Source organism: Phyllobates terribilis, unplaced genomic scaffold (assembly GCF_046119375.1).
Source record: "Phyllobates terribilis strain yellow unplaced genomic scaffold, ASM4611937v1 Scaffold_2__4_contigs__length_985480577, whole genome shotgun sequence".
NCBI lineage: Eukaryota > Metazoa > Chordata > Amphibia > Anura > Dendrobatidae > Phyllobates > Phyllobates terribilis.
Genome location: NW_027362762.1, coordinates 530783007 through 530809331, shown reverse-complemented (window position 1 = coordinate 530809331; position 26325 = coordinate 530783007). Strand labels below are relative to the sequence as shown.

Genomic DNA, 26325 nt, shown 5'->3' with positions numbered 1-26325 from the left:
CTGATTCTTGAACATTGTTGTCAAGAATCTGCTGATACTGAGTGGAATCCATGCGTCCCTCAACTTTAACAAGATTCCCGGTGCCGGCATTGGCCACACAGCCCCAAAGCATGATGGAACCTCCACCAAATTTTACTGTGGGTAGCAAGTGTCTTTCTTGGAATGCTGTGTTTTTTGCCGCCATGCATAATGCCTTTTTGTATGACCAAAATAACTCAATCTTGGTTACATCAGTCCACAGGACCTTCTTCCAAAAAGAAATTGGCTTCTCCAAATGTGCTTTTGCATACCTCAGCCGACTCTGTTTGTGGCGTGCTTGCAGAAACGGCTTCTTTCGCATCACTCTCCCATACAGCTTCTCATTGTGCAAAGTGCGTTGTATAGTTGACCGATGCACAGTGACACCATCTGCAGCAAGTTGATGCTGCAGCTCTCTGGAGGTGGTCTGAGGATTGTCCTTGACTGATCTCACCATTCTTCTCCTCTGCCTTTCTGATGTTTTTCTTGGCCTGCCACTTCTGGCCTTAACAAGAACTGTCCCTGTGTTCTTCCATTTCCTTACTATGTTCCTCACAGTGAAAACTAACAGGTTAAATCTCTGAGACAGCTTTTTGTATCCTTCCCCTGAACAACTATGTTGAGTAATCTTTGTTTTCAGATCATTTGACAGTTGTTTTGAGGAGCCCACGATGCCACTCTTCAGAGGAGATTCAAACAGGAGAACAACTTGCAAGTGGCCACTTTAAGTAGCTTTTCTCATGATTGCATACACCTGGCTATGAAGTTCAAAGCTCAATGAGGTTACAAAACCAAAAAAAAGTGCTTTAGTAAGTCAGTAAAAAGTAGGTAGGAGTATTTAAAACAAGAAAATGATAAGGGTGCCCATACTTATGCACCTGTCAAATTTTGTTTGAATGCAGATTGCACATTTTCTGTTAGTACAATAAACCTCATTTCAAGGCAGAAACATTACTGTGTCCAACAGTTATTACATATATCAAACTGAAATAGCTGTTGCAATAACACCAATTTTTATAAAACATTAAGCTTAAGATTAATAGGGGTGCCCAAACTTTTTCATATAACTATATATATATATATATATATATATATATATATATATATATATATATATATAATGTGTGTGTGTGTATATGTATGTGTGTGTGTATATATATATATATATATATATATATATATATAGTACAGACAAAGTTTGGACACCTCATTTAAAGATTTTTCTGTATTTTCATGACTATGAAAATTGTACATTCACACTGAAGGCATCAAAACTATGAATTAACACATGTGGAATTATATAGTTAACAAAAAAATGTGAAACAACTGAAAATATGTCTTATAATCTAGGTTCTTCAAAGTAGCCACCTCTTGCTTTGATGACTGCTTTGCACACTCTTGGCATTCTCATGATGAGCTTCAAGAGGTAGTCACCGGAAATGGTCTTCCAACAATCTTGAAGGAGTTCCCAGAGATGCTTAGCACTTGTTGGCCTTTTTGCCTTCACTCTGAGGTCCAGCTCACCCCAAACCATCTCAATTGGGTTCAGGTCTGGTGACTGTGGAGGCCAGGTCATCTGGCGTAGCACCCCATCACTCTCCCTCTTGGTCAAATAGCCCTTACACAGCCTGGAGGTGTGTTTGAGGTCATTGTCCTGTTGAAAAATAAGTGATGGTCCAACTAAATGCAAACCAGATGGAATAGCATGCTGCTGCAAGATGCTGTGGTAGCCATGCTGGTTCAGTATGCCTTCAATTTTGAATAAATCCCCAACAGTGTCACCAGCAAAGCACCCCCACACCATCACACCTGCTCCTCCATGCTTCACGGTGGAAACCAGGCATGTAGAGTCCATCCGTTAACCTTTTCTGCGTCGCACAAAGACATGGTGGTTGAAACCAAAGATCTCAAATTTGGACTCATCAGACCAAAGCACAGATTTCCACTGGTCTAATGTCCATTCCTTGTGTTCTTTAGCCCAAACAAGTCTCTTCTGCTTGTTGCCTGTCCTTAGCAGTGGTTTCCTAGCAGCTATTTTACCATGAAGGCCTGCTGCACAAAGTCTCCTCTTAACAGTTGTTGAAGAGATGTGTCTGCTGCTAGAACTCTGTGTGACATTGACCTGGTCTCTAATCTGAGCTGCTGTTAACATGCGATTTCTGAGGCTGGTGACTCGGATAATCTTATGCTCAGAAGCAGAGGTGACTCTTGGTCCTCTTTTCCTGGGGCGGTCCTCAAGTGAGCCAGCTTCTTTGTAGCGCTTGATGGTTTTTGCAACTGCACTTGGGGACACTTTCAAAGTTTTCCCAATTTTTCGCATTGACTGACCTGCATTTCTTAAAGTAATGATAGCCACTCGTTTTTCTTTACTTAGCTGCTTTTTCTTGCCATAATACAAATTCTAACAGTCTATTCAGGAGGACTATCAGCTGTGTATCCACCAGACTTCTGCACAACACAACTGATGGTCCCAACCCCATTTATAAGGCAAGAAATCCCACTTATTAAACCTGACAGGGCACACCTGTGAAGTGAAAACCATTTCTGGTGACTACCTCTTGAAGCTCATCAAGAGAATGCAAAGAGTGTGCAAAGCAGTCATCAAAGCAAAAGGTGGCTACTTTGAAGAACCTAGAATATAAGACATATTTTCAGTTGTTTCACACTTTTTTGTTAAGTATATAATTCCACATGTGTTAATTCATGGTTTTGATGCCTTCAGTGTGAATGTACAATTTTCAAAGTCATGAAAATACAGAAATTTCTTTAAATGAGAAGGTGTGTCCAAACTTTTGGTCTGTACTGTATATATATATATATGTGTGTGTGTGTGTGTATATATGTATATGTGTGTGTATATACAGTGCCTACAAGTAGTATTCAACCCCCTGCAGATTTAGCTGGTTGACACATGCGGAATTAACTTGGCATTGTGACATTTGTACTGTAGATCAGCCTGGAAGTGGGAAATGCACTGCAGCAAATTTTTTTTTTTTTTTTTTTTTTTTATAAATGTTAAAAGTTAATTCAGAGTGTCATTTATTATTCAACCCCTCAAACCACAAGAATTCTGTTTGGTCCCCCTAAAGTATTAAGAAGTAGTTCAGGCACCAAGAATAATGAGCTTCACATGTGTGGATTAAAGAACTCTTTTGCCAGCCTTTTCTGACTATTTAAAACCCTCCCCAAACTTGTGAACAGCACTCAGACATGGTCAACACGGGAAAGACAAAGGAGCATTCCAAGGCCATCAGAGACAGGATCGTGGAGGGTCACAAGGCTGGCAAGGGGTACAAAACCCTTTCCAAGGAGTTGGGCCTACCTGTCTCCACTGTTGGGAGCATCATCCGTAAGTGGAAGGCTTATGGAACTACTGTTAGCCTTCCACGGCCTGGACAGCCTTTGAAAGTGTCCTCCCGTGCCGAGGCCAGGCTTGTCCGAAGAGTCAAGGCTAACCCAAGGACAACAAGGAAGGAGCTCCGGGAAGATCTCATGGCAGTGGGGACATTGGTTTCAGTCAATACCATAAGTAACGTACTCCACCGCAATGGTCTCCGTTCCAGACGAGCCTGTATGGTACCTTTACTTTCAAAGCGTCATGTCAAGGCTCGTCTACAGTTTGCTCATGATCACTTGGAGGACTCTGAGACAGACTGGTTCACGGTTCTATGGTCTGATGAGACCAAGATCGAGATCTTTGGTGCCAACCACACGTGACGTTTGGAGACTGGATGGCACTGCATACGACCCCAAGAATACCATCCCTACAGTCAAGCATGGTGGAGGCAGCATCATGCTGTGGGGCTGTTTCTCAGCCAAGGGGCCTGGCCATCTGGTCCGCATCCATGGGAAGATGGATAGCACGGCCTACCTGGAGATTTTGGCCAAGAACCTCCGCTCCTCCATCAAGGATCTTAAGATGGGTCGTAATTTCATCTTCCAACAAGACAACGACCCAAAGCACACAGCCAAGAAAACCAAGGCCTGGTTCAAGAGGGAAAAGTCAAGGTGTTGGAGTGGCCTAGTCAGTCTCCTGACCTTAACCCAATTGAAAACTTGTGGAAGGAGCTCAAGAATAAAGTCCACATGAGACACCCAAAGAGCCTAGATAACTTGGAGAAGATCTGCATGGAGGAGTGGGCCAAGATAACTCCACAGACCTGTGCCGGCCTGATCAGGTCTTATAAAAGACGATTATTAGCTGTAATTGCAAACAAGGGTTATTCCACACAATATTAAACATAGGGGTTGTATAATAATTGACCCACACTTTTATGTTTAAAATTTAATAAAATTCAACTGAGCAACATAACTTTTTGGTTTGTAAGATTTATGCTTCTGTTCATAAAACCTACTCTCGTTTGCAGTTTGAAGGCTCTAACTTATTTGCATCTTATCAAACCAGCTAAATCTGCAGGGGGTTGAATACTACTTGTAGGCACTGTATGTGTGTATGTATGTGTATATGTATGTGTGTGTGTGTGTGTGTGTGTTTTTGTACTTTCTGCCAGTCTATCCACCCACAGGTGCTTTATACATTTCTCTAGAATCATTATGCTCTTGTTTCCATACCAGAGCTGTATCCGCCCCATCTTGAAAGTGCCACCTTGAGACTCCCATACTGCTGAAATCAATTCCTCTGCCTCCTGCATCTAGTATGTTCTCTATACACTGTCAGGCAGTCTCAAGATCGCAGCAATGTCAAAAGAATCTGCTGCCTTATGTATGGTTGTGGCACCAACCGACCACACACACACACACACACACACACACACACACACACACACACACAATGGTGGTAAAGTTGTACTTTAACCCCAGTTTCTTCCCTGCACCTTGTCGATTCAGATTGACAGCAGCAGAACCACAAAGGAACACCTATGGAAACAAAAGGATTACAGAAACATGTGAAACAAACTAGAATTTGTTACACCTTGGATTCCCCAAATTACCCTACTTCCTGCTCCCCCCCCCCCCTTTTCTGTTTAAAAAAAAAAGAAGAAAAAACTGTCAGCTCAATGCACCACAGACATTCTCTGAAGCAGCTTAATGAGGTAACATCCTAGAAGGGCTTCCAATGAAGAGTTACGTGTCGCCAAGAGTTAATTTTTGGAATCGCTAGCCTTCAAAGTGTTTTTAGACCATCAGGTGTTTTTTGTAGAGACCATGTTTTACCAGTTCCATACACTGCTCAGCTATGTTCCACAACTGTTGTATGCCAGAGTATTACAAGAATTGCTCAACTAAACAGCCCATTACTTTTAAGACATGAAGGTCAATCAATCCAGAAAATTGCTAGAACCTTGAAGGTATCCTGAATTGCAGTCCTGAAAACAATCAATCGCTATAATGGAAACTGACTCTTGGGAGAACTGATTAGGAAAGTTAAGCCCCCGTCTCACATAGCGAGATCGCTAGCGAGATCGCTGCTGTGTCACGGTTTTGGTGACCTCACCAGCGATGTCTCTATGTGTGACACTTTGCAGCGATCAGGCCCCTGCTGTGAGGTCGCTGATCGCTGCAAAGTGTCCTGGACCATTTTTTGGTCGTTGGCCTTCCACTGGCCAGCACACATCGCTGTGTGTGACCAGCGGGAGCAGCGATCAGGCTGGTAACCATGATAAACATCGGGTTACTAGGGGCACACGCGCACTTAGTAACCCGCTGTTTATCATGGTTACGAGCCTGGTAAAGTGAGCGGTAACCTCCCGCTCACTGTAGCAGAGTGATAACTATGATAAACCCGCCCCTAGTAACCCGCTGTTTATCATGGTTACCAGCCTGCTCCTGCTTCAGCAGGCTGGTAACCAGGAGCAGGACATCATGGAAAGATTCTTTCCACGATGTCGCTGTTCCCCTGATCGTTGGTGAGCCTGCCTGTTTGACAGCTCACCAGCGACCACATAGCGACGCAGCAACGATCCTTGACAGGTCGTATCGTTGTCGGGATCGTTGCAACGTCGCTAAGTGTGACGGGGCCTTAAGAGCAAGAGTTATCAGCATTCTCAATCTCATAAATGACAAATTGACAGCACCTCAGATAATGGCTACTCATAAGTGATGCACAGACATCAAGTAGCAGACATATCTGAACATTAACTGTCCCAAGCAACTCAAGGACTGGACATTAGATCAGTGCAAATCTTATACTGTGGACAGATGAGTTAAAATGTGAAATTTGTTGTACCAAGTGCCATGTCTTTATAAGACTCAGAAATTGTGAGTGGATAGTTTGTACACTTGTGGTGCCCACAGTGAAGCATGGAGGAGATGTTGTGGTGGTGATTTATTCCAAACTCGAGGCACACTTTCACAGCACAGCTACCACAGCATTCTACAAGGATTTGCCATCCCATCTGGTTTGCCCTTAGCAGGATTTTCATCTGTGATACAACAGGACAGTGCCCCAAAATACCTCCAGGCTACTTGACCAAAAAGGAGAAGGCGGGAGTGCTGCATCTGATTACATGGCCTACAGAATTATCCCATTTCAACCCAGTTGAGATGGTTTGGGACGAGTTGGACTGCCAAGTGAAGTCAAAGCAGCCAGCAAGTGCTCGGCTCCTGTGGGAGCTCCTTCAAGACTGTTGGAAAGTCATTCCTTGTGACTACCTGATGACGCTGCTTGAGACAATGCCAAGGGAGTATAAAACTCGTCAGAGTAGAAGTGTGAATGTGAACTAGTGTGCATGTCTTTATACTTGGTGCACGGTGCATAGAGCGCATTATTGTTTTTTTGTGTCTTGGAGAATCGAATATATATATAGTACAGACCAAAAGTTTGGACACACCTTCTCATTTAAAGATTTTTCTGTATTTTCATGACTATGAAAATTGTACATTCACACTGAAGGCATCAAAACTATGAATTAACACATGTGGAATTATATACTTAACAAAAAAGTGTGAAACAACTGAAAATATGTCTTATATTCTAGGTTCTTCAAAGTAGCCACCTTTTGCTTTGAAGACTGCTTTGCACACTCTTGGAATTCTCTTGATGAGCTTCAAGAGGTAGTCAACTGAAATGGTCTTCCAACAATCTTGAAGGAGTTCCCAGAGATGCTTAGCACTTGTTGGCCCTTTTGCCTTCACTCTGCGGTCCAGCTCACCCCAAACCATCTCGATTGGGTTCAGGTCTGGTGACTATGGAGGCCAGGTCATCTGGCGTAGCACCCCATCACTCTCGTTCTTGGTCAAATAGCCCTTACACAGCCTGGAGGTGTGTTTGGGGTCATTGTCCTGTTGAAAAATAAATGATGGTCCAACTAAACGCAAACCGGATGGAATAGCATGCTGCTGCAAGATGCTGTGGCAGCCATGCTGGTTCAGTATGCCTTCAATTTTGAATGAATCCCCAACAGTGTCACCAGCAAAGCACCCCCACACCATCACACCTCCTCCTCCATGCTTCACAGTGGGAACCAGGCATGTAGAGTCCATCCGTTCACCTTTTCTGCGTCGCACAAAGACACGGTGGTTGGAACCAAAAATCTCAAATTTGGACTCATCAGACCAAAGCACAGATTTCCACTGGTCTAATGTCCATTCCTTGTGTTCTTTAGCCCAAACAAATCTCTTCTGCTTGTTGCCTGTCCTTAGCAGTGGATTCCTAGCAGCTATTTTACCATGAAGGCCTGCTGCACTAAGTCTCCTCTTAACAGTTGTTGGAAGAGATGTGTCTGCTGCTAGAACTCTGTGTGGCATTGACCTGGTCTCTAATCTGAGGTGCTGTTAACCTGTGATTTCTGAGGCTGGTGACTCGGATAAACTTATCCTCAGAAGCAGAGGTGACTCTTGGTCTTCCCTTCTTGAGGCGGTCCTCATGTGAGCCAGTTTCTTTGTAGCACTTGATGGTTTTTGCAACTGCACTTGGGGACACTTTCAAAGTTTTCCCAATTTTTCAGACTGACTGACCTTCATTTCTTAAAGTAATGATGGCCACTCGTTTTTCTTTATTTAGCTGCTTTTTTCTTTCCATTATACAAATTCTAACAGTCTGTTCAGTAGGACTATCAGCTGTGTATCCACCAGACTTCTGCACAACACAACTGATGGTCCCAACCCCATTTATAAGGCAAGAAATCCCACTTATTGAACCTGACAGGGCACACCTGTGAAGTGAAAACCATTTCTGGTGACTACCTCTTAAAGCTCATCAAGAGAATGCCAAGAGTGTGCAAAGCAGTCATCAAAGCAAAAGGTGGCTACTTTGAAGAACCTAGAATATAAGACATATTTTCAGTTGTTTCACACTTTTTTGTTAAGTATATAATTCCACATGTGTTAATTCATAGTTTTGATGCCTTCAGTGTGAATGTACAATTTTCATAGTCATGAAAATACAGAAAAATCTTTAAATGAGAAGGTGTGTCCAAACTTTTGGTCTGTACTGTATATATAACATTTTAAAAATGTCATGTATTTATGAATTTTGTGAAAAATAAAAAAAAAAACATTTTTCTTTTTTTGTTAAAAAAAAACCCCTGCATGTTCTGTTAAAAATGTCAAAACCAGATTACCATTTCCTCAAAAATTTCTGGCTGACAAACAAAATCACCTCGGGTGGGAGTGAGTAAAGTAGAGTAAATTTGGTCAAAAATTGTGAAAACTTCTTAAAGTCAAAGTTGTTGTATTGGCTGCAAAACAAAACCACTCCAATAATGGTGAACCTTAAATAAGAACAAAAAACAAGCAAACCCATATAAAATAGAGCTAAAAAACAAAACACACATGAGAAGAAATTGGCACAAATCAAAAAATGGACAAACAAGCGCAAATTCAATAATGAATCAGGCCCTTAGTCTCCTTTAGTGAATTAATGTTATAAAACACGTCTATACACAAAGGCCTAGATTTATCAAGGCTTAGGCCGGAAAACTGGGGCAATAAATTTGAAAAGTCAGAATTTTTCTCGCAATGCCGAGCTGGTGTATGGCAACACCTCTCCAAATTTCTGACTGGTGTAAGATTCGCTCTCCACGCCACCCCCTTCAAAGGTCTTGATGGATCTGGACCTTAATTTTTGCATGTTGGCATTACCAACTAACCTACCAGTGATCTAGTTCACTTCCAGTCATTGGGGGCGATGCAGGGAGTGGTTACTGTCACTGCTGACTACACAGTGAGCACATTGGTTGACAGCCTGCTCATTTTCTCCAGTATACTAGCTACATTGGATTTAACTGCTATGGTTAAGCTACATGTTTATATGCAGGTAAATGGTGTTTCTGTATATGACTGGTTTCCTTTTAACATTGAACTCTATCATAGACACTTGTGTAGACTTTGGCATTGTTCTTAATACCATACACACTAGTTGGTTGTTGATCTTGTGGAAATTTGGTGGACTTGGCAACGTTAATGTATTTCAACCTAGAAATAGACAATTAATCTGGAACTATCCAATAAGTGACATTTCACTGCTGTCCAGGGCTGTGGAGTCTGAGCCCATTTTGGTGGAGTCAGTCGGTATAAAATGGACTGACTCCCAACTCCTAAAATATATAATAAATTGGGTACAGTAAATCAATGCTGTTTGTGGGGAATCTTTTTTCATAAGAATTTGGGAAAGTTATGAAATGTCCTATAAATGTCTGTCCTATTCCTGATCTAAGGGTCTAGACTTTTAGCTGAGATGAATCTGTGCTACAGTAAATTTATCACTTAAACATGAGCCAAGTATGAGGGAGTCGGAGTGGTGGAGTTGGTGTCATGGAAATTGAGGAGCCGGAGGTTTGGCTTACCGACTCCACAGCCCTGCTGCTGTCCCCTGCTACTTTCATAGACATGTGTGTTTGCCATTCTGTGATCATAAAGCAGTACAATACTTGTTGAATGCATCAAATCGGCAGTGAAAATTGGTGTGAAAATCTGTAACAAATTGTTCTATAATACTAGTGTCATGTGTTGTTGTTTTTTTTTGTTGTTTATTTTTGTTTTTTTAAAATTTTTACAGACAAGTGTCATGTCACAGACATTAATGATTCACAAAAGGCTTTCCTTCATGTTTTTCGAAGCTATAGGGCTGCTCACAGATCCAAGTCCTGGCAGCGTATTCAATTTTGATTCGAGTCCCTGAATCAACATCGCACATTCATGGTATTCATGGGCCCATAGATTCATATCCATATGCAATTAGCGCGCTGTCTGATTTTTAAGGTTCTAATGAGTAGAAGCTTTGCGGTTTTGTTTATTTTTTGCCATATGAGTAAATTTTCAATTTAAGCACAGATGGTAAAAATGGACTCTGATGAAAATCGGTAGTTGGTTTTTTTTTTTTCACTAATGTGATGAAAAAAAAGATGAAAAAAAGAAAATAATAACTTTTAAATGAGGACTAAAGAGTGGAAAACATCTAAACAGATTTTGGGGCATTCAACCAAAATTTTTTTATTCCAAGTCAAAATTCACATTTTGCTGCAGATTCTCCATATCTGACAATTTGTTACAGGTCGAACTATTTACAAGTTATAATTGCACAACTTCACAGAATGAACATTTAAAGAGTCTCTGTTGCCAATTGAAGTTGTCAGTTTTCAGTCTTGTTGTATTACTACTGCTGCCCTGAGTTTTCTGTTTTAAGTCTGCCATACGGTCCCAGAAATATGGGACTTTTTTATTTAATGCTTCTTCTTATGGATTTTGCTGAGGGGGATTTATCACAGGATAATAATCCAGAGCAGCCTAAAGACTCGTCCCCAGAGTATCCTATAATCAACAACCCCATTGTTAAAAACCATAAAAATTAGCACTAAATTCCATTTTTTAATTTTTTTTTTAAATCTACCTTTTTTTTCACCGTCCTCATATAGAGGTAATGGTACACACAAACTATCATACAAATATCTTCAGTGCTGCCCAGAAATGGTTACAGTCTTTAGAAATATTTAATGCAGAGAAATTCAGTTGCTGCATTAGCCAGGTAGGGTAGATACACATAGATTGGAGTAAATCCGAACCTATGGCTATATGCTATCATTCCCTGTCCAATCTATGTACTGTACTTTAAATGAATTGAGACTCATATTTTTCTACCTGATTGCTGAAATTTAATTTTCATACATGAAGCATCCAGTTTTTTTGTTTTTTTCAAAATTTGTCATATGGTTCTAGAGATATGGACCTTTTTATTTCATGCTATTTTTCATGGTCTTTACCAAGGGGGCGTGACTTAAAGGGTAGTAATACAGAGCAGCCTGAAGACACGTCCCAAGGAATCTTGTGAGCAACACCCCCTTGGTAAAGATCAGAAAAACTTGCACCAAATTATAGATCTCTGAAACCGTATGGCAAAATTTAAAAAAAAAAAAAAAAAAAGTCATACTTGTGGGCAGTGAGAATAAAAGAAGAGCAAAACTGGCCACTTTCCATCTGGCTACATGTCCTCTTTAAGTCATCTTTTGTTTCCAATAAGATGTTCTCATTTTTTATATTTTTTGCCCTCTCCACCCTCGTCTTGCCTTACCCACCCTCTTTCTGCAGTTGAGTAAAACCCTGCATACTTCTCTTTTCTTACTGTTCTATATATACTCATCTGGAAAGAAATGTGCTTATTTTGCATTGTGTCCTTTAGCACAAATGGCTAAGGCTTGAACTTTATCTCTTAATTCATTGCTTTCAATTTTTTTTGCAGTCTAAAAATGACAACCGAGAAGAGTGTAGTTGCTGAGGCAGAAAGTCCTCCCCAGGACCAAAAGCAGGAAGGGAAAGATCAAGAGGAAGAAGGGGCATGCAAAAGTGCCCCGGAGGAAATCGTCGTTGGGGATAAACAGCAAACTGTAGAAACTCAGGGTTCTCCTACCACAGCTTCACCCAGCACCCGTAAAAATAAAGACCGGAATTCTGAAGGCAAGGGTTTGTCAAGACTTTTCTCCTCCTTTCTTAAAAGGCCAAAATCTCAAGTGACTGAGGAAGACAAAGACATTCAGTCATCTTCAGAAAAAAGAGATGCAGACCAAAAGGAATTAGATGAAGATTTGGGAGAACATTTGGATGATGAAGTATTTCTGAAGGCTCCAATTGCAGCTCCAGAACCTGAGCTGCGAACTGACCCATCTCTTGACCTACATTCTCTGAGCAGTGCAGAAACCCAGGTGATGTATATTGTCTGAGTAGCTAGTGCTTGCAACTGCTTTTATGGTTAAATCTGCTTTTTTTTATTTTTTTTTACACTAAGTATGGTGTAGATCGTGAACAGACAATATATTTTACCATTACCTGACTTTTCCAAAATACTAACATATATGGAAATATGGAAGACTAGCCACAACTTCTGAATTAAAGGGAATCTCCAACAGTAACTTCTATCGAAGTTAAAGAAGTTGTCCACTACTTTTTACATTAGGATAGGGCATCAGTCTATGATCAGCCGTGGTCCTGCACGCTTCACCCCCGCCGATCAGCTGTTATCGGTTCTGGCGGCAGGGGCCGCTGGTCGGAAGTGCTCACCTGCGGGGCTCCGCAATGATGTAGTAGTGGCCACCACCGTGTATTGCACATTCGCCTCCTATTCATTTGAATGGGAGGCGGATCTGCAGTACATTGCGGCAGCCACTACCACTTGACGGCGGATCCCCGCATGTGAGCACTGCCGGCCGCCGCCGCCAGCACCAATAACAGCTGATCGGCGGGGGTGCCGCGTGCGGGACCCCAGCCGATCATACATCCTACGGATAGGGCATCAATGTAAAAGTGGTGGACAACCCCTTTAATGCTCATGATTATACAGACTCCTGACACACAGTTATAAAGATGAGTATTCAGCCCCCCTAACTATATTCTAATGGTCTCTCAGTTTATTTCGGAAAATATTGAGAATTTTAGCTGCTGTTGTGATGCCCTGCTAAGGCATTATCGTATGGTACTGATAGATCACAGAAAAAATATACAAATGATGAAAAGTTATGTGTCTGCTGAATATCTTGCAGTGGTTTTATAGCGTTTTGTCCGGTATGATGTTGAACTTTATAATTTCATTTTGTGTACTCCTAGCCTGCGCAGGAGGATAGGAAAGACGATCAAGACACTGAAGTCAATCCTGAGGACGAAGAGGACACGGCTGAAGGCACCTCAGAACAAAAGCTCCCGAAAACTGAAGAAGCTAAGAACCCTCAAAGGGTGGTCAGGAGATCAGCCAACATGCGTTGTAAAGTTTCCCTTCTTGATGATACACTGTATGAATGTGAATTGGAGGTAAGGGGGCTTTCAGGTTGTTATTCAAAGGTGATGGGATTTCAGAGGCTCGAGATTACGTGCACTTTTGTATCCATTTTCCTGTATTACTCCAATACATCCACAAATAAATGCAGTCTGTAATTATGAACATATGTTGGAGTACAGTATATTTCCAACCTTTTCTTTGCAGTGATTTTCATAATTATGGTGAATCGCTGATTCCTTTTCATAATGTAACTATGCTCTGGGTCTGCATTGAAGATGTAGACAAATATGTAGAGCATTTCTAACAAAGACTGCAGACCTTATTTATTTCGATCTTCTTTGGAGCAATACAAAAAATTGTTTGGAAAAGTACCTTTTATGTACTTATTTTAACTAATGTATGTGAAAACATAATTGACCTAAGTTTGTGAGTGCCATGTTACCGGAACTGCAAAATGTTTACGATTTATTTAGGCCTTTAATGTTTCCTTGCAGCATTTTGAATCCTATAAGTAATATATTTTTTAAATATTAAATGATTATTTTGGGTAGAATATTTGGGTTATTTATGCATTTTTAAGTTTGTAGAACATTGTTAACCTATGAGACAGAAATATTAGTACTCTGCTTACAGTTAGGTCCAGAAATATTTGTATAGTGACTAGTGTTGAGCGAGTATGAATTGTTAACCCCTGCGGCGAGTGCTCGCCCAGTATTTGCGGCGTGCTCTGCATCGATGAAAGTGTCGCCACGGCTGCATGTGTCACATCTGTCAGACACCTGTAACACATGCAAAGATTGCCTGATTGTCAGGAAATTCCTGCATGTGTCACAGGTGTCTGACAGATGTGACACATGCAGCCGTGGCGACACTTTCATCGATGCAGAGCACCCGAGCGTGCTCGCTGAAGGGGTTAACAATTCATACTCTCTCAACCTGAATAGTGACCGAATCTTCGTGATTTGTGCTCTGCATGCCATTATTTTTTATTTAAAATGAAACAACGGAGATGCAATTGAAGTGTAGACTTTCAGGTTTAATTAAAGCGGTTGAACAAAAATATCCGGTGGAACATTTAGGAATTTCATTTAGTTTACTACACAGCCTCCACATTTCAGGGGCTCAAAAGTAATTGGACAAATTTACTTTACTATAAATACAATGTTAATTTTTAATGCTTTGTAGAGAATCCTTTGCAGGCAATGACTGTCTGAAGTCTGAAACCCATGGACATCACCAAACGCTGGGTTTCCTCCTTTGTGATGCTTTGCCAATCCTTTACTGCAGCTGACTTCAGTTGTTGTTTGTGGATCTTTCTACCTTTATGTTTTGTTTTAAGCATGTGTAATGCTGCTCGATGGGGTTGAGATCTGGTGATTGACTTGGCCATTGCAGAATATTCTACTTCTTGGCCTTAAACTCCTGGGTTGCTTTCGCAGTATGTTTTGGGACATTGTCCATCTGTATTGTGAAGTGACATATTTATTATCATTGTATTTGGTGAATCTGTAGCCCTGTACACTTCAGAATTCTTGCGGCTGCTTCTGTCTTCAGTCAGATCACTAATTAATAAACAGTAGTGACCCAGTGCCATTGAAAGCCATGCATGGCCATGTCATCACACTGCCTCCACCAGAGTATTAGAAGATGTAGAGTGCTTTGGTTCCTGAGCTGTTCCAAGCCCTCTTCATACTTTCTTCTTCCCATCATTCTGGTACAGGTTAATATTGATTTAATCTATCCAAAGAATGCTTTTTCAGAACTGGGTTGGCTTCTTTAGATGTTTTTTTGGCAAAGTCTAATTTGGCCTTTCTATTTTTAAGGCTGATTAATGGTTTGCACCTTGTGGTGGACCCTCTCTGCATTTGCTCTCATGAAGTCTTCTCTTTATGGTAGACTTAGATACTGAGACACCGACTTCCTGAAGAATGTCCTTCCCTTGGGTGGATGTTATGAAGGGGGTTTTCCTCTCCATGGAAAGGATTCTGCTATCATCCACCACTGTTGTCTTCTGTGGACTTCCAGGCTTTTTTGCGTTCCCAAGCTCACCAGTGCGTCGTTCTTCTTTCTTTTTTTTTTTTTCAGAATGTACCAAACTGTTGATTTGGCCACTTCTAACATTTCTGCCATCTCTCTTGTGAATTTCTTTTTTTTTAGGTCAAATGATGGTCTATTTCACTTCTATTGCGAGCTTGTGACCACATGTTGTTGTGGGCTAACAGCAACAGCTTCCAAATGCAAATGTCACAACTGGAATCCGCCACAGACCTGTTACCTGCTTAATTAATGGTGGATTAACGAGGGAATGGCCCATGCAGCCCAATAAAGAGCTTTTGAGATAATTGTCCAATTACTTTTGGCCCACTTAAAAATAAGCAGCTACAAATTAAAGAGCTGTAATTCCTAAACCCCCACTCCGATTAGGATGTGAATGCCCTCAAAATAAAGCTGAGAGTTTGCACTTTAAGCCCATAGTCATTATATATGCCCATATTCATTATACCGGGTGGGCCATTTGTATGGATACACCTAAATTAAATGGGAATGGTTGGTGATATCAACTTCCTGTTTGTGGCACATTAGTATATGGGAGGGGGAAAACTTTTCCACATGGGTGGTGACCATGGCGGCCATTTTGAAGTCGGCCATTTTGGATCCAACTTTATTTTTTTCAATGGGAAGAGGGTCATGTGACACATCAAACTTATTGAGAATTTCATAAGAAAAACAATGGTGTGCTTGGTTTTAACGTAACTCTATTCTTTCATGAGTTTTTTACAAGTTTATGACCACTTATAAAATGTGTTCAAATTGCTGCCCATTGTGTTGGATTATCAATGCAACCCTCTTCTCCCACTCTTGACACACTGATGGCAACACCGCAGAAGAAATGCTAGCACAGGCTTCCAGTATCCGTTGTTTCAGATGCTGCACATCTCGTATCTTGATGGTATGGTGTGGTATATGGGGTACAAAGATAGTGGGGCCATTCTTCATCAGTGGAAACTTCAATGTCTGTAAATTGAGTTTCTGGTTTTGGCTTATATCCTAAGGCTTGTGATAAGGCTCGTTAAAGGGTCATTATTGACTTTTAGAATTGCTTCTTCCAGTAGGTGGCACTAGAGTTCTGGTCCTCTTCCTCTCTGAAGAGACAATTTGCATATTTTCCAGAGGAGCATTGTGGCTTTAAAAGTCTCCTCACTGTGACATGCTCAACATGTCGCTCTCCGCAAGGAGAAATGTTACCCCTTAGATGCTTCCCTATGTTCACACTGCCAGTTTAAAAAGCATTTCTTGCCTGTATGCACATGAGAAATGAGTTACATTGTGTACAACTTACGACTGCTTTACTTTTCTAATATGTGCAGTCTGAGGAGTTTGCAAACTTTGGGAGGTAAACTGCATGCTAGTTAATAAAATATTCCATACTATAAAATAAGATATATTTAGGTCCCAATGCACATTTGTTTAATGGAAATGAGACTCCTAAAGTGCTCCAACATATAAGAAAGATATCCAACAACTTTTGTCTTTGGTTTCTGTGCCATAAGAAACTAGGTTTTGATAAAATAGAGCTGAAGGCTGCCTCCCGGGACGTTGCCTCTGACACACATCGCATCACTCGCATCTAGGAAAGGCTGACCATTGCAAATGCAGTATATCTGCAGAGTAGACTGAGGTGCAGGGCCTACATAAGCATTTATTGTAGACCATGGACTGCATATTCTAGGAAGTGTCTCTCTAACATATCTTTAAACTGTAATTTCCCCCTTTTCCTATGGGAATGTTAAACTTAGTTTTGCAAATGTTTCTGCAGAGGAAAATAGAGCAGAACCATAGCAAAGGTAGATGAGCAACACCAAGAACCTTTGGCTGCATTCGTTGTGTGCTCCATTCCGATTTGTTAGATAGTTTTTAGGTTTAAAGGGTACCTAAACTGTTTTTTTTAGAAGGTTTTTAACATTTCAGTGCCTTTTATAGTTAGGCCCTGGATCTCTACCAATCGCTTAGTACGTCACCACCCCCACCCTTTGACTGTTGCACAGCTTGGCAGACACAGTGTCATGGGTGTATCAGAGGTGACAGACAGTCTCCCTGCAGTTAGTTGCAGGAGAGCTCTACGTTTGGCATTACAGACATCTTCTTAGATGAGAGGCTGTCTCTAGGTCCTAGCGGCTTCCTCCCTCTGGTAATTAGCTCCCTGGCCTTGGTGTATATATACCTGGTGTGTCTGAGAGGGAGGTGCCGGCTATATTCATTTCTACTTGTGAAGGCATAGCAAGAGCAGTACTTCGTCCTCTCTGGAGCTTGAGGCAGAGTTTGCATTTGTCTGGAGTCGTCTAAAGCTAAGCATTCTCCCCCTGTTTGTCTACCCTTGTTGTCTATAGAGTTTTGTGGAGATCGACTAGTCTGTCACCTCTGATACACCCGTGACACACAAGCACATAGAGCAGAGAATTGATTTAATAGATCTGCTTGTAACTATAAGGGCACTGAAATACTAAAGAGCTATGTGCCCACGATGCAGAAATGCTTCGTATTTTTTCCTGAGCGTTTCTGCATCTCCCTGGCAGAAAAAACGCATGCGGATTGTACATGCGGATTGTACATGCGTTTTTCTGCCAGGGACAAGCGTATGCCCCGCTTTTTTCACATGCAATTTCGCATGCGGGTTGTCAAGCGCTTTTCCAAGCGATTTTAGCATCACTTGGAAAGTGCTTGACAAGTTGGTCACACTATATAAATCCATGCAACCGGCATGGATTTATATAGTGTGACCAAGTTAATAGTTAAAAAGAATGGTAAAAAATAAAATTAAACATTTATACTCGCCTTCTGATGGCCCCCGGTCTCCTTCTCCGGTGCATCCGGTGTGTTGGGCGGCTCGCGGTGGTCTAAAAGGACCTTCCATAATGTAATTTAGTCATGTGACAGGTCACGCAACCGCTGATGTCAGCGGTCGCGTGACCGGTCACATGACTAAATTATGTCATGGAAGATCCTTTAAGACCATCGCGAGCCGCCGGGGAGCCAGGACGCATCGCTGAGGAGACCGGGGGCCATCAGAAGGTGAGTATAATGTTTATTTTTTATTTTATAAATTCTTTTTTTTTACAGGTACTATGGTACTCTGGTCTGGAGGAGAGTCTCCTCTTCTCCAGATCCGGGTTCCATCCGCACATTGAATCGCTTAATATCCGCATGTGCACATGTAGTCATGCAGATATTAAGCGATTCAATGCAATAATTGCTAGTGCTGTGGAAATTTCCGCAGCATGTGCAAAGCACATGCGGATTATCATTGGGGAACATTGCAGACCTCCTACCAAGCGTTTTTTAAGTGTTTCTGTGGCGGAATTGCCACTGCGGAAACGCTTAAAAAAACGCATCGTGGGCACACAGCCTTAAGGTTTAGATACTTATTTTAAAGCAGACCTGGCATCTTTTCTGGCATGTCAGTTTTGTACTAAAACAGACAATGTTTGGTAAAGTCACTGGTTCTTTTTAAAGGGAAGCTATGATCGGAAAATTACCTTTTGTTTAAATCAGGTTTTTGTGTTCCATGGGTTTACTAAATTTTTATATCTCAATACGCCTTCCACAACAGCATTGGAGGATGTTGTCCACACCCTATCTGGGGACAGGAACACAGAGAGGTTAAAAGCCCCTCCCCACCATCAATCCCAAGTGTTTTCCTGTCCCCCCTTGGGGGCATGGAGAGGTCCTGCAGTGCTGTCGGGCCGGCAGGCAGCATTGTATCAGGCTATACTGGCCGGGCAGTGGTCGGTCGGGACACTCCCTCCTCCCTCTATGCTACTCCCATTGGGACCGTTCCTGGCTTCCCATAGAGGGTAAAGCAAGCCAGGTGGTTTTCATGCCGGGGGCCTGCTCCAGCTCCCCGTCATCTCCTCCTTCCGCCGGCGTTCTGGGCGCGCGCGCACCGGAAGGGACGTCAGCGCAGGTCCTGTCTCTTCCGGCCTGTGCGTTCCACGCTGGGACGCACGGTATGGGCGCTCCCAGAGCCGGCAGGAGCGGTCTGGGCGCGCGCGCACCAGGGTGACGTCACCGCAGGTCCTGCTTCCGGCCTGTGTGCTCCATGCCGGGACGCTGAGATTGAGCGCGTCCCAGGGCCGGCAAGGCCCATATCGAATTGGATTGGCCCTCAAAGTGACCGGAAGGGGGAGGGGCCTGAGGTTCCTTGCTGGGAGGCACGGTTTTTCCCTATAAAAACCCGCCTGAAGACGCCAGAGGTAAGGCTATCTCCACCATGAAAGGTGACAGATCCAGTATCCCTGCATCTGCAGAGCCCAGCACACCCTCGGCTACAGTGAGTAGTACCTGGGTGGTCACTAAGGGGTTATCTTAGCCTCTCCTTTAGATGACACTAGATCTCCCCTCCTTCTACTTACATGGGTCCCCTTCTCTTCCCCTTTCTTAGGAAGATAAGGCCCCCGCTTCTAAGAAGGATAAAGACCAGCCCCGTAGATGTGGCATCTACACTAAAAAATTGTCCTCATCCTTTAAGAAGAAGTTGTGCCGGCCCTGTACAAATAGAATAATTAAAGAAGAAAATCCCTCTGTAACTGAGGAGCTTAGATCTCTTGTTAAAATGGAGGTCCAGGTAGTTAGACAGGAGGTCCAAGCCTCTTTTCCTGCGCTGCCTGTCTACTCCTCCTCCAGGCCATCTCCACCTAAGAAGAGGAAGATCCAAGAGTTAGACTCAGATATAGTCTCTATTTATTTTAGTAGCTCTGCCTCTGACGATTTGGATGAAATAGCATCCTTAGGGCCTGCCAAAAAAGTTGAAACCGGAAGATACTATTTTTCCTCGGACAACTTAGAAGAATTACTGGACGCAGTTAGAGGCACTATGGGGCTGGAGGAAGTCGAGGTCTCCTGTTCCGTTCAAGATGAAATGTTTAGGGGCCTTAGATCAAAAAAGCAGACTGGGTTTCTTGTTCATGAGGTCATTAGAGATCTCATCCGACAGGAATGGGAACCCCCTGAAAATCGTCTCACCACCCCTTCGGAATTAAAGCATAGATTTCCGGTGGAAGGTGAAGAATTTGATTGGGACGTCCCTAAGGTGGACATCCAGGTGGCAAGGGTAGTGAGGAAAACCTCACTTCCCTTTGAGGATTCTTCACAATTGAAGGATCCATTAGACCGAAAAATGGAAAGTGTACTTAAAAAATCATGGGAAACCTCTTCTGCCTCTCTCAAGACGAATATTTCATCGACTTGTGTGGCCAGATCCCTCTTCAAGTGGCTGGCCCAACTACAGGAACATCTGTCTCAGGGCACCTTCAGGGCAGACTTGCTAGACTCCATCCCTCTCCTTCAAAAAGCCACGGGCTTCTTAGCGGACTTCTCGGCTGAGTCAGTCCGCATCGCGGCTAGAGCAGCTGAAAAATTGTACATTCAAACTGAAGGCATCAAAACTATGAATTAACACATGTGGAATTATATACTTAACAAAAAAGTGTGAAACAACTGAAAATATGTCTTATATTCTAGGTTCTTCAAAGTAGCCACCTTTTGCTTTGATGACTGCTTTGCACACTCTTGGCATTCTCTTGATGAGCTTCAAGAGGTAGTCACCGGAAATGGTTTTCACTTCACAGGTGTGCCCTGTCAGGTTTAATAAGTAGGATTTCTTGCCTTATAAATGGTGTTGGGACCATAAGTTGTGTTGTGCAGAAGTCTGGTGGATACACAGCTGATAGTCCTACTGAATAGACTGTTAGCTGCTTTTTTCTTGCCATAATGCAAATTCTAAGTAAAGAAAAATTAAATGAAATGAAGGTCAGTCAGTCCGAAAAATTGGGCAAACTTTGAAAGTGTCCCCAAGTGCAGTTGCAAAAACCATCAAGCGCTACAAAGAAACTGGCTCACATGAGGACTGCCCCAGGAAAGGAAGACCAAGAGTCACCTCTGCTTCTGAGGATAAGTTTATTCGAGTCACCAGCCTCAGAAATCGCAGGTTAACAGCAGCTCAGATTAGAGACCAGGTCAATGCCACACAGAGTTCTAGCAGCAGACACATCTGTTCAACAACTGTTAAGAGGAGATTTTGTGCAGCAGGCCTTCATGGTAAAATAGCTGCTAGGAAACCACTGCTAAGGACAGGCAACAAGCAGAAGAGACTTGTTTGGGCTAAAGAACACAAGGAATGGACATGAGACCAGTGGAAATCTGTTCTTTGGTCTGATGAGTCCAAATTTGAGATCTTTGGTTCCAACCACCATGTCTTTGTGCGACGCAGAAAAGGTGAATGGATGAACTCTACATGCCTTGTTCCCACCGTGAAGCATGGAGGAGGAGGTGTGATGGTGTGGGTGTGCTTTGCTGGTGACACATGGGGATTTATTCAAAATTGAAGGCATACTGAACCAGCATGGCTGCCACAGCATCTTGCAGCGGCATGCTATTCCATCCGGTTTGCGTTTAGTTGGACCATCATTTATTTTTCAACAGGACAATGACCCCAAACACACCTCCAGGCTGTGTAAGGGCTATTTGACCAAGAAGGAGAGTGATGGGGTGCTACGCCAGATGACCTGGCCTCCACAGTCACCAGACCTGAACCCAATAGAGATGGTTTGGGGTGAGCTGGACCGCAGAGTGAAGGCAAAAGGGCCAACAAGTGCTAAGCATCTCTGGGAACTCCTTCAAGATTGTTGGAAGACCATTTCCGGTGACTACCTCTTGAAGCTCATCAAGAGAATGCCAAGAGTGTGCAAAGCAGTCATCAAAGCAAAAGGTGGCTACTTTGAAGAGCCTAGAATATAAGACATATTTTCAGTTGTTTCACACTTTTTTGTTAAGTATATAATTCCACATGTGTTAATTCATAGTTTTGATGCCTTCAGTGTGAATGTACAATTTTCATAGTCATGAAAATGCAGAAAAATCTTTAAATGAGAAGGTGTGTCCAAACTTTTGGTCTGTACTGTACATGGTCTTCCCTTCACACCTTTTTCTAAACATTATAGATTAGACTTATTGTCCATTAGGGATTTAGCCTTTGGTAGGAAAGTCCTACAAGCTATTGTCCCTCCTTAGTAAAATATCATTGGTATTCCTCCAATGCTGTCGTGGAAGGCATATTGAGAAAATAGAATTAGTCCTTACCGGTAATTTGGTTTCTAGAAGCCTTCTATCTTTTGATTAAAATTCCTGTTTTATCTGCTGCAGATCTAGGAGTTCTCTGAATGCTGAGCTATAACCTCACCCACACTACTGAGTGACAGCTTTTTGTGTACACTGTACATGGGTAGATGGCTGTCTATCGGTGATCTCAGCCAGCATTCAGAGAATAGGGGTATCTCCAGCAGATGAACAGTGATACATGGCTGAAATCTGGGTCGCTCCCACTATGCTGCTCTCAGATTGGGTAGCAAAAACCTGGTGACAGATTACCTTTTAGATGGTGAAAGAAAGTTTTTTTTGAGACCCACAACATTTTTCTGTCGATTGAGCTATAGGATTGGTTCCTGGAGATGGGAATACCCCTTTAATGACTTTTTTTTCCATTCGTGCTTATTTGTAGATGCCAGAAAGCCAAATTATTTATTTATTTATTTATTTTTTTACTGATAGGCAAATTTTCCATTGCTTTTTTGTATATATATATATATATGTATGTATGTATGTGTGTGTGTGTGTGTGTGTGTGTGTATGTGTATATATATATATATATATATATATATATATATATATATATATATATATATATATATATATATATATATATATATATATATATATATATATATATATATATATATATATATATAATATAAATTTAATAACCTGGATATAGAACTATTTTTTTATGTGTTACACTGAGCAGACCAAATCATTTGGCATGGATGCCTGACAATCATGTGTTCGCTAGGTCCATTGTTGATTGGCACTCATTGAGACCAGTGTAGCCTGAAAGGAACGAGACGGTGGGTAGAAGACTTGTCCTACTCCATCTAGATTTCAGAATAAAGAGCATCATTGCAGTGGCTTCAAGAGGACCCTGCAGCATGCACTGTATTTTTATTTTTTTCTACCTCTGGTATCTGTTTTCAGCAGGATGGACACCAGTAAATAAATATTCCCTGCTGAGTTTTTACTTGAGATTTCTGACCGTCTGTACTTTTATCTACCAAAGACTCCTGTATTTCCTTATGACACTGATGTGCTCGTCACTCCCTCACATTTACATCTTCCGACAGTGCAATTACCGCTTGAAAATCAAATTGTTCTCTGTCCATCCGGAAGAGCTAGGTACTGTGTCCTGGCCTGATAAACCTAATGTCTAAACATTTCTGATGTCCAAATGATTTTTCTCTTGGCTTGTCGAGGCTGCAAATCCCTTTAAGTCAGGCAACAGCTGTCCTTCCATTTACTAATCTATTTATTTTGACTTTTTATATATGTATAATTTTTTGTGTCACATCAAACTGTTATGTTTTTTTCTTTTGTCTTGCTGGGGTTTTGTGACTTAAACTACTCAATATTCCGACTGCCTCAATTAATCTCTGTCTCCAAGAGGTGGAAAATGAGAGAGGTTAAATAAAAATGCAAGCTATTTAGTCCCTAATATCCCCTGGCAATCCAGCTGCTACCCTTCAGGCAGATGGAGAAGGCAGGTGCTTCCTTTCAGTGTCGGGGAGCAATGTGTAAATTTCCTTTTTTGTTCGTACTATAGAAAATGCTGATTTGTGTCTACGGAAAAGAACACTATGTATTGATACACGCAAAAAAGAAAATCCGATGGTTGTGGAACATTTTGTCTATTTTTATTGGTATCAAAATAGCCTTTGGTTATTTCTGTATTTGAATGTGTATGTCCATGTATCATGTCTTTTATTTGGTTATTTTTCCGTAGAGGATTCTGCATTCATTGAGGAATGCATATGTTAGAACATATATTTAATGTTACTATTAAAGAGCAATAAACTGGGGAATTCATGTAGTTTCAGGCACCATGGATACATGGCTGCTAGAAAATCGAGGTACTAGTAAGTACTCACTGGTTTCACTTTGGTGTGTCTTTATAAAGTGAATATTGCTATATAGGTTGTGGGACTATAGAGGGTGTTTTCTCACTGCGTTTACACTTCCTTGCTCATTTTGTTTCAGGCTTCACTTCTATGCTTGCTTCACACAGTTTCTGAATGGCACATTATATGACATTGAGCCTCAAGCTGATGGTGGAGTTTGTGTGTGTGTGTATATAATATATAGTGTGCAGAACAGTTTTGATAGTATAGTAAAGGTTTATAGCAGAGAACCAGAAATTGTTAAAATTTGAGCAGTCTTAAAGGTCATCTGATCCATGCTGTCCAAAACCGCAGGTTGAAGTAAAGACTGGCTGTACGATTGAAACCAGGAACCGTATCTTTTTTTTTTTTCTCTCTGAAACTCTTGACAATTTCAGAGGAGACTTTTAAACTTTAAAGATCTGGCCGGGAACCATAGCTGTAGGCCAGACTAGTCCAGCCCTGCTCCAATAGATTGATAGGGTTCTCCTATGTACTCACAAGGGAGAGACCTGTCAACCTGCTCTAGAAGCGCTATATCAACTTTATAGAGCTGGCTATCGTCCGTGCCCAACTGATTAAAGTTTACTCTCTCTGAAACGCCGGAGCAGTCCTGAGAAAAATTATATATAGCTGCAATCGTACAGCCAAGCTCTGATTCATGCTTCCTGAGGTTTGGGAAGCATGAATCAGATAACGGATTCCCTTTAAATGCATTTGTGTAAGGTTAAATTTCACTTGCACATAATGTAACTTTTATCACTTTTTTTTTAAAAAATGTTCTTTTTATTCATAATGGTTTTACTAAATATAAATAGACTTTCTTCTAAACTGATTTGCCTACAGACATCTTCAACAGAACTGCATTACTTGACATTCACTAAATGACCTTTGTTTTTTTTCCCTGTAGAAACATGCCAAGGGGCAGGATCTTTTTAAGAAAGTTTGTAGTCACTTGAACATTCTTGAGGAAGATTATTTTTGCCTCGCCGTATGGGAATCTCCTTTAATCAAGGTAAGAGGGGTATGAATAATGGATTATACTATTATTCTTGGGTTCAAGGAGCCTTTATGGGGGTAATAATCATCCATACAAACAATCAGTCATAATCAGTGACTAGTCTAAACCTGTCTCGTGATTTAACAATACTTTCATAGATTCTAAATTGAATTTGATGAACTGGTCTTCTTTCAAACTTCAAGCTAACATATTGACCCAGAGGAAGGAATTAACTCGTTTTAAATTCCTTCCCGACTCCCTGGATTCTATCATAGAGTATAGTAAACACAGCCTCTAATATCATATATTTCAAGAAAGGCATCCAGGCCCTCTTTGATCTTTTTTAGGGAATCAACCATTACAACATCATGTGTCAGAGAGAGTTCTATAGTCTCGCTGCTCACACTGTATAAAATCACTTTTTGTGATGATGATTAAACGTGCATAGCGGATGTCCTTTTGTCATTGTTGCAGGCATCTCTACTGTCGGTGTAATAAATTTGTACATTGCATTAAAAAATCACCCCTAAGTTTGTTGCCTATCTTGGTACTACAGTCCACCCATTCCCTTAATAACCATGGCCGCTCTTCTCTGCCCCTGCTCTAGTTTAGCTACTTTTTTCCTATAACCTGGACTCCAAAATTGTGCTTGGTATTCTAAATGTGGCCTGACAAGTTACTTGTATAGAGGCAAAACTATGTTCTTGTCATGAGCTTGTACAGGTATGCCTCTTTTAATGCATCGCATGATATTATTTGACTGGGCAGCAGCTGCCTGGCATTGGTCAATAAAGTTGACTTTGCATCCACCCATATACCTAAGTCTTTTTCAGGGACAGTTTTACCATTTAGTACACAATTGTACAGTATGACCTAACATTTATGTACATTAAACTCTTATAGAAGTCCCTCTGTAATATTAAATTATCCTTCTCTGTTGATAACCTTGTAGAATTTAGTATAGAATCATCTGCAAATATTGAAATTCTTCTGTTTGCCCTCTGTGAGGTCATTAATAAATGATATTAAAAAGTAAAGGGCCCAATACAGACTAGTGTGTTATTGCACTTTTAACTCTGACTCCATGTGTTCCATTAATAACCACC

At 41.5% G+C, this 26325-nt stretch overlaps 1 protein-coding gene across 17 annotated transcripts in view; it reads left to right on the top strand.

The window, feature by feature from the left end:
- The window catches only part of EPB41 (erythrocyte membrane protein band 4.1), a 176221-nt gene that overhangs the window by 55457 nt on the left and 94439 nt on the right, over positions 1–26325 (top strand). For all 17 annotated transcript variants that reach the window (XM_073666147.1, XM_073666146.1, XM_073666110.1 and 14 more), the window contains exons 2-4: positions 11654–12113; positions 13012–13212; positions 25130–25234. In XM_073666147.1, coding sequence (XP_073522248.1) covers positions 11654–12113; positions 13012–13212; positions 25130–25234 — 766 coding nt within the window. The remainder of the gene's footprint in view (positions 1–11653; positions 12114–13011; positions 13213–25129; positions 25235–26325) is intronic.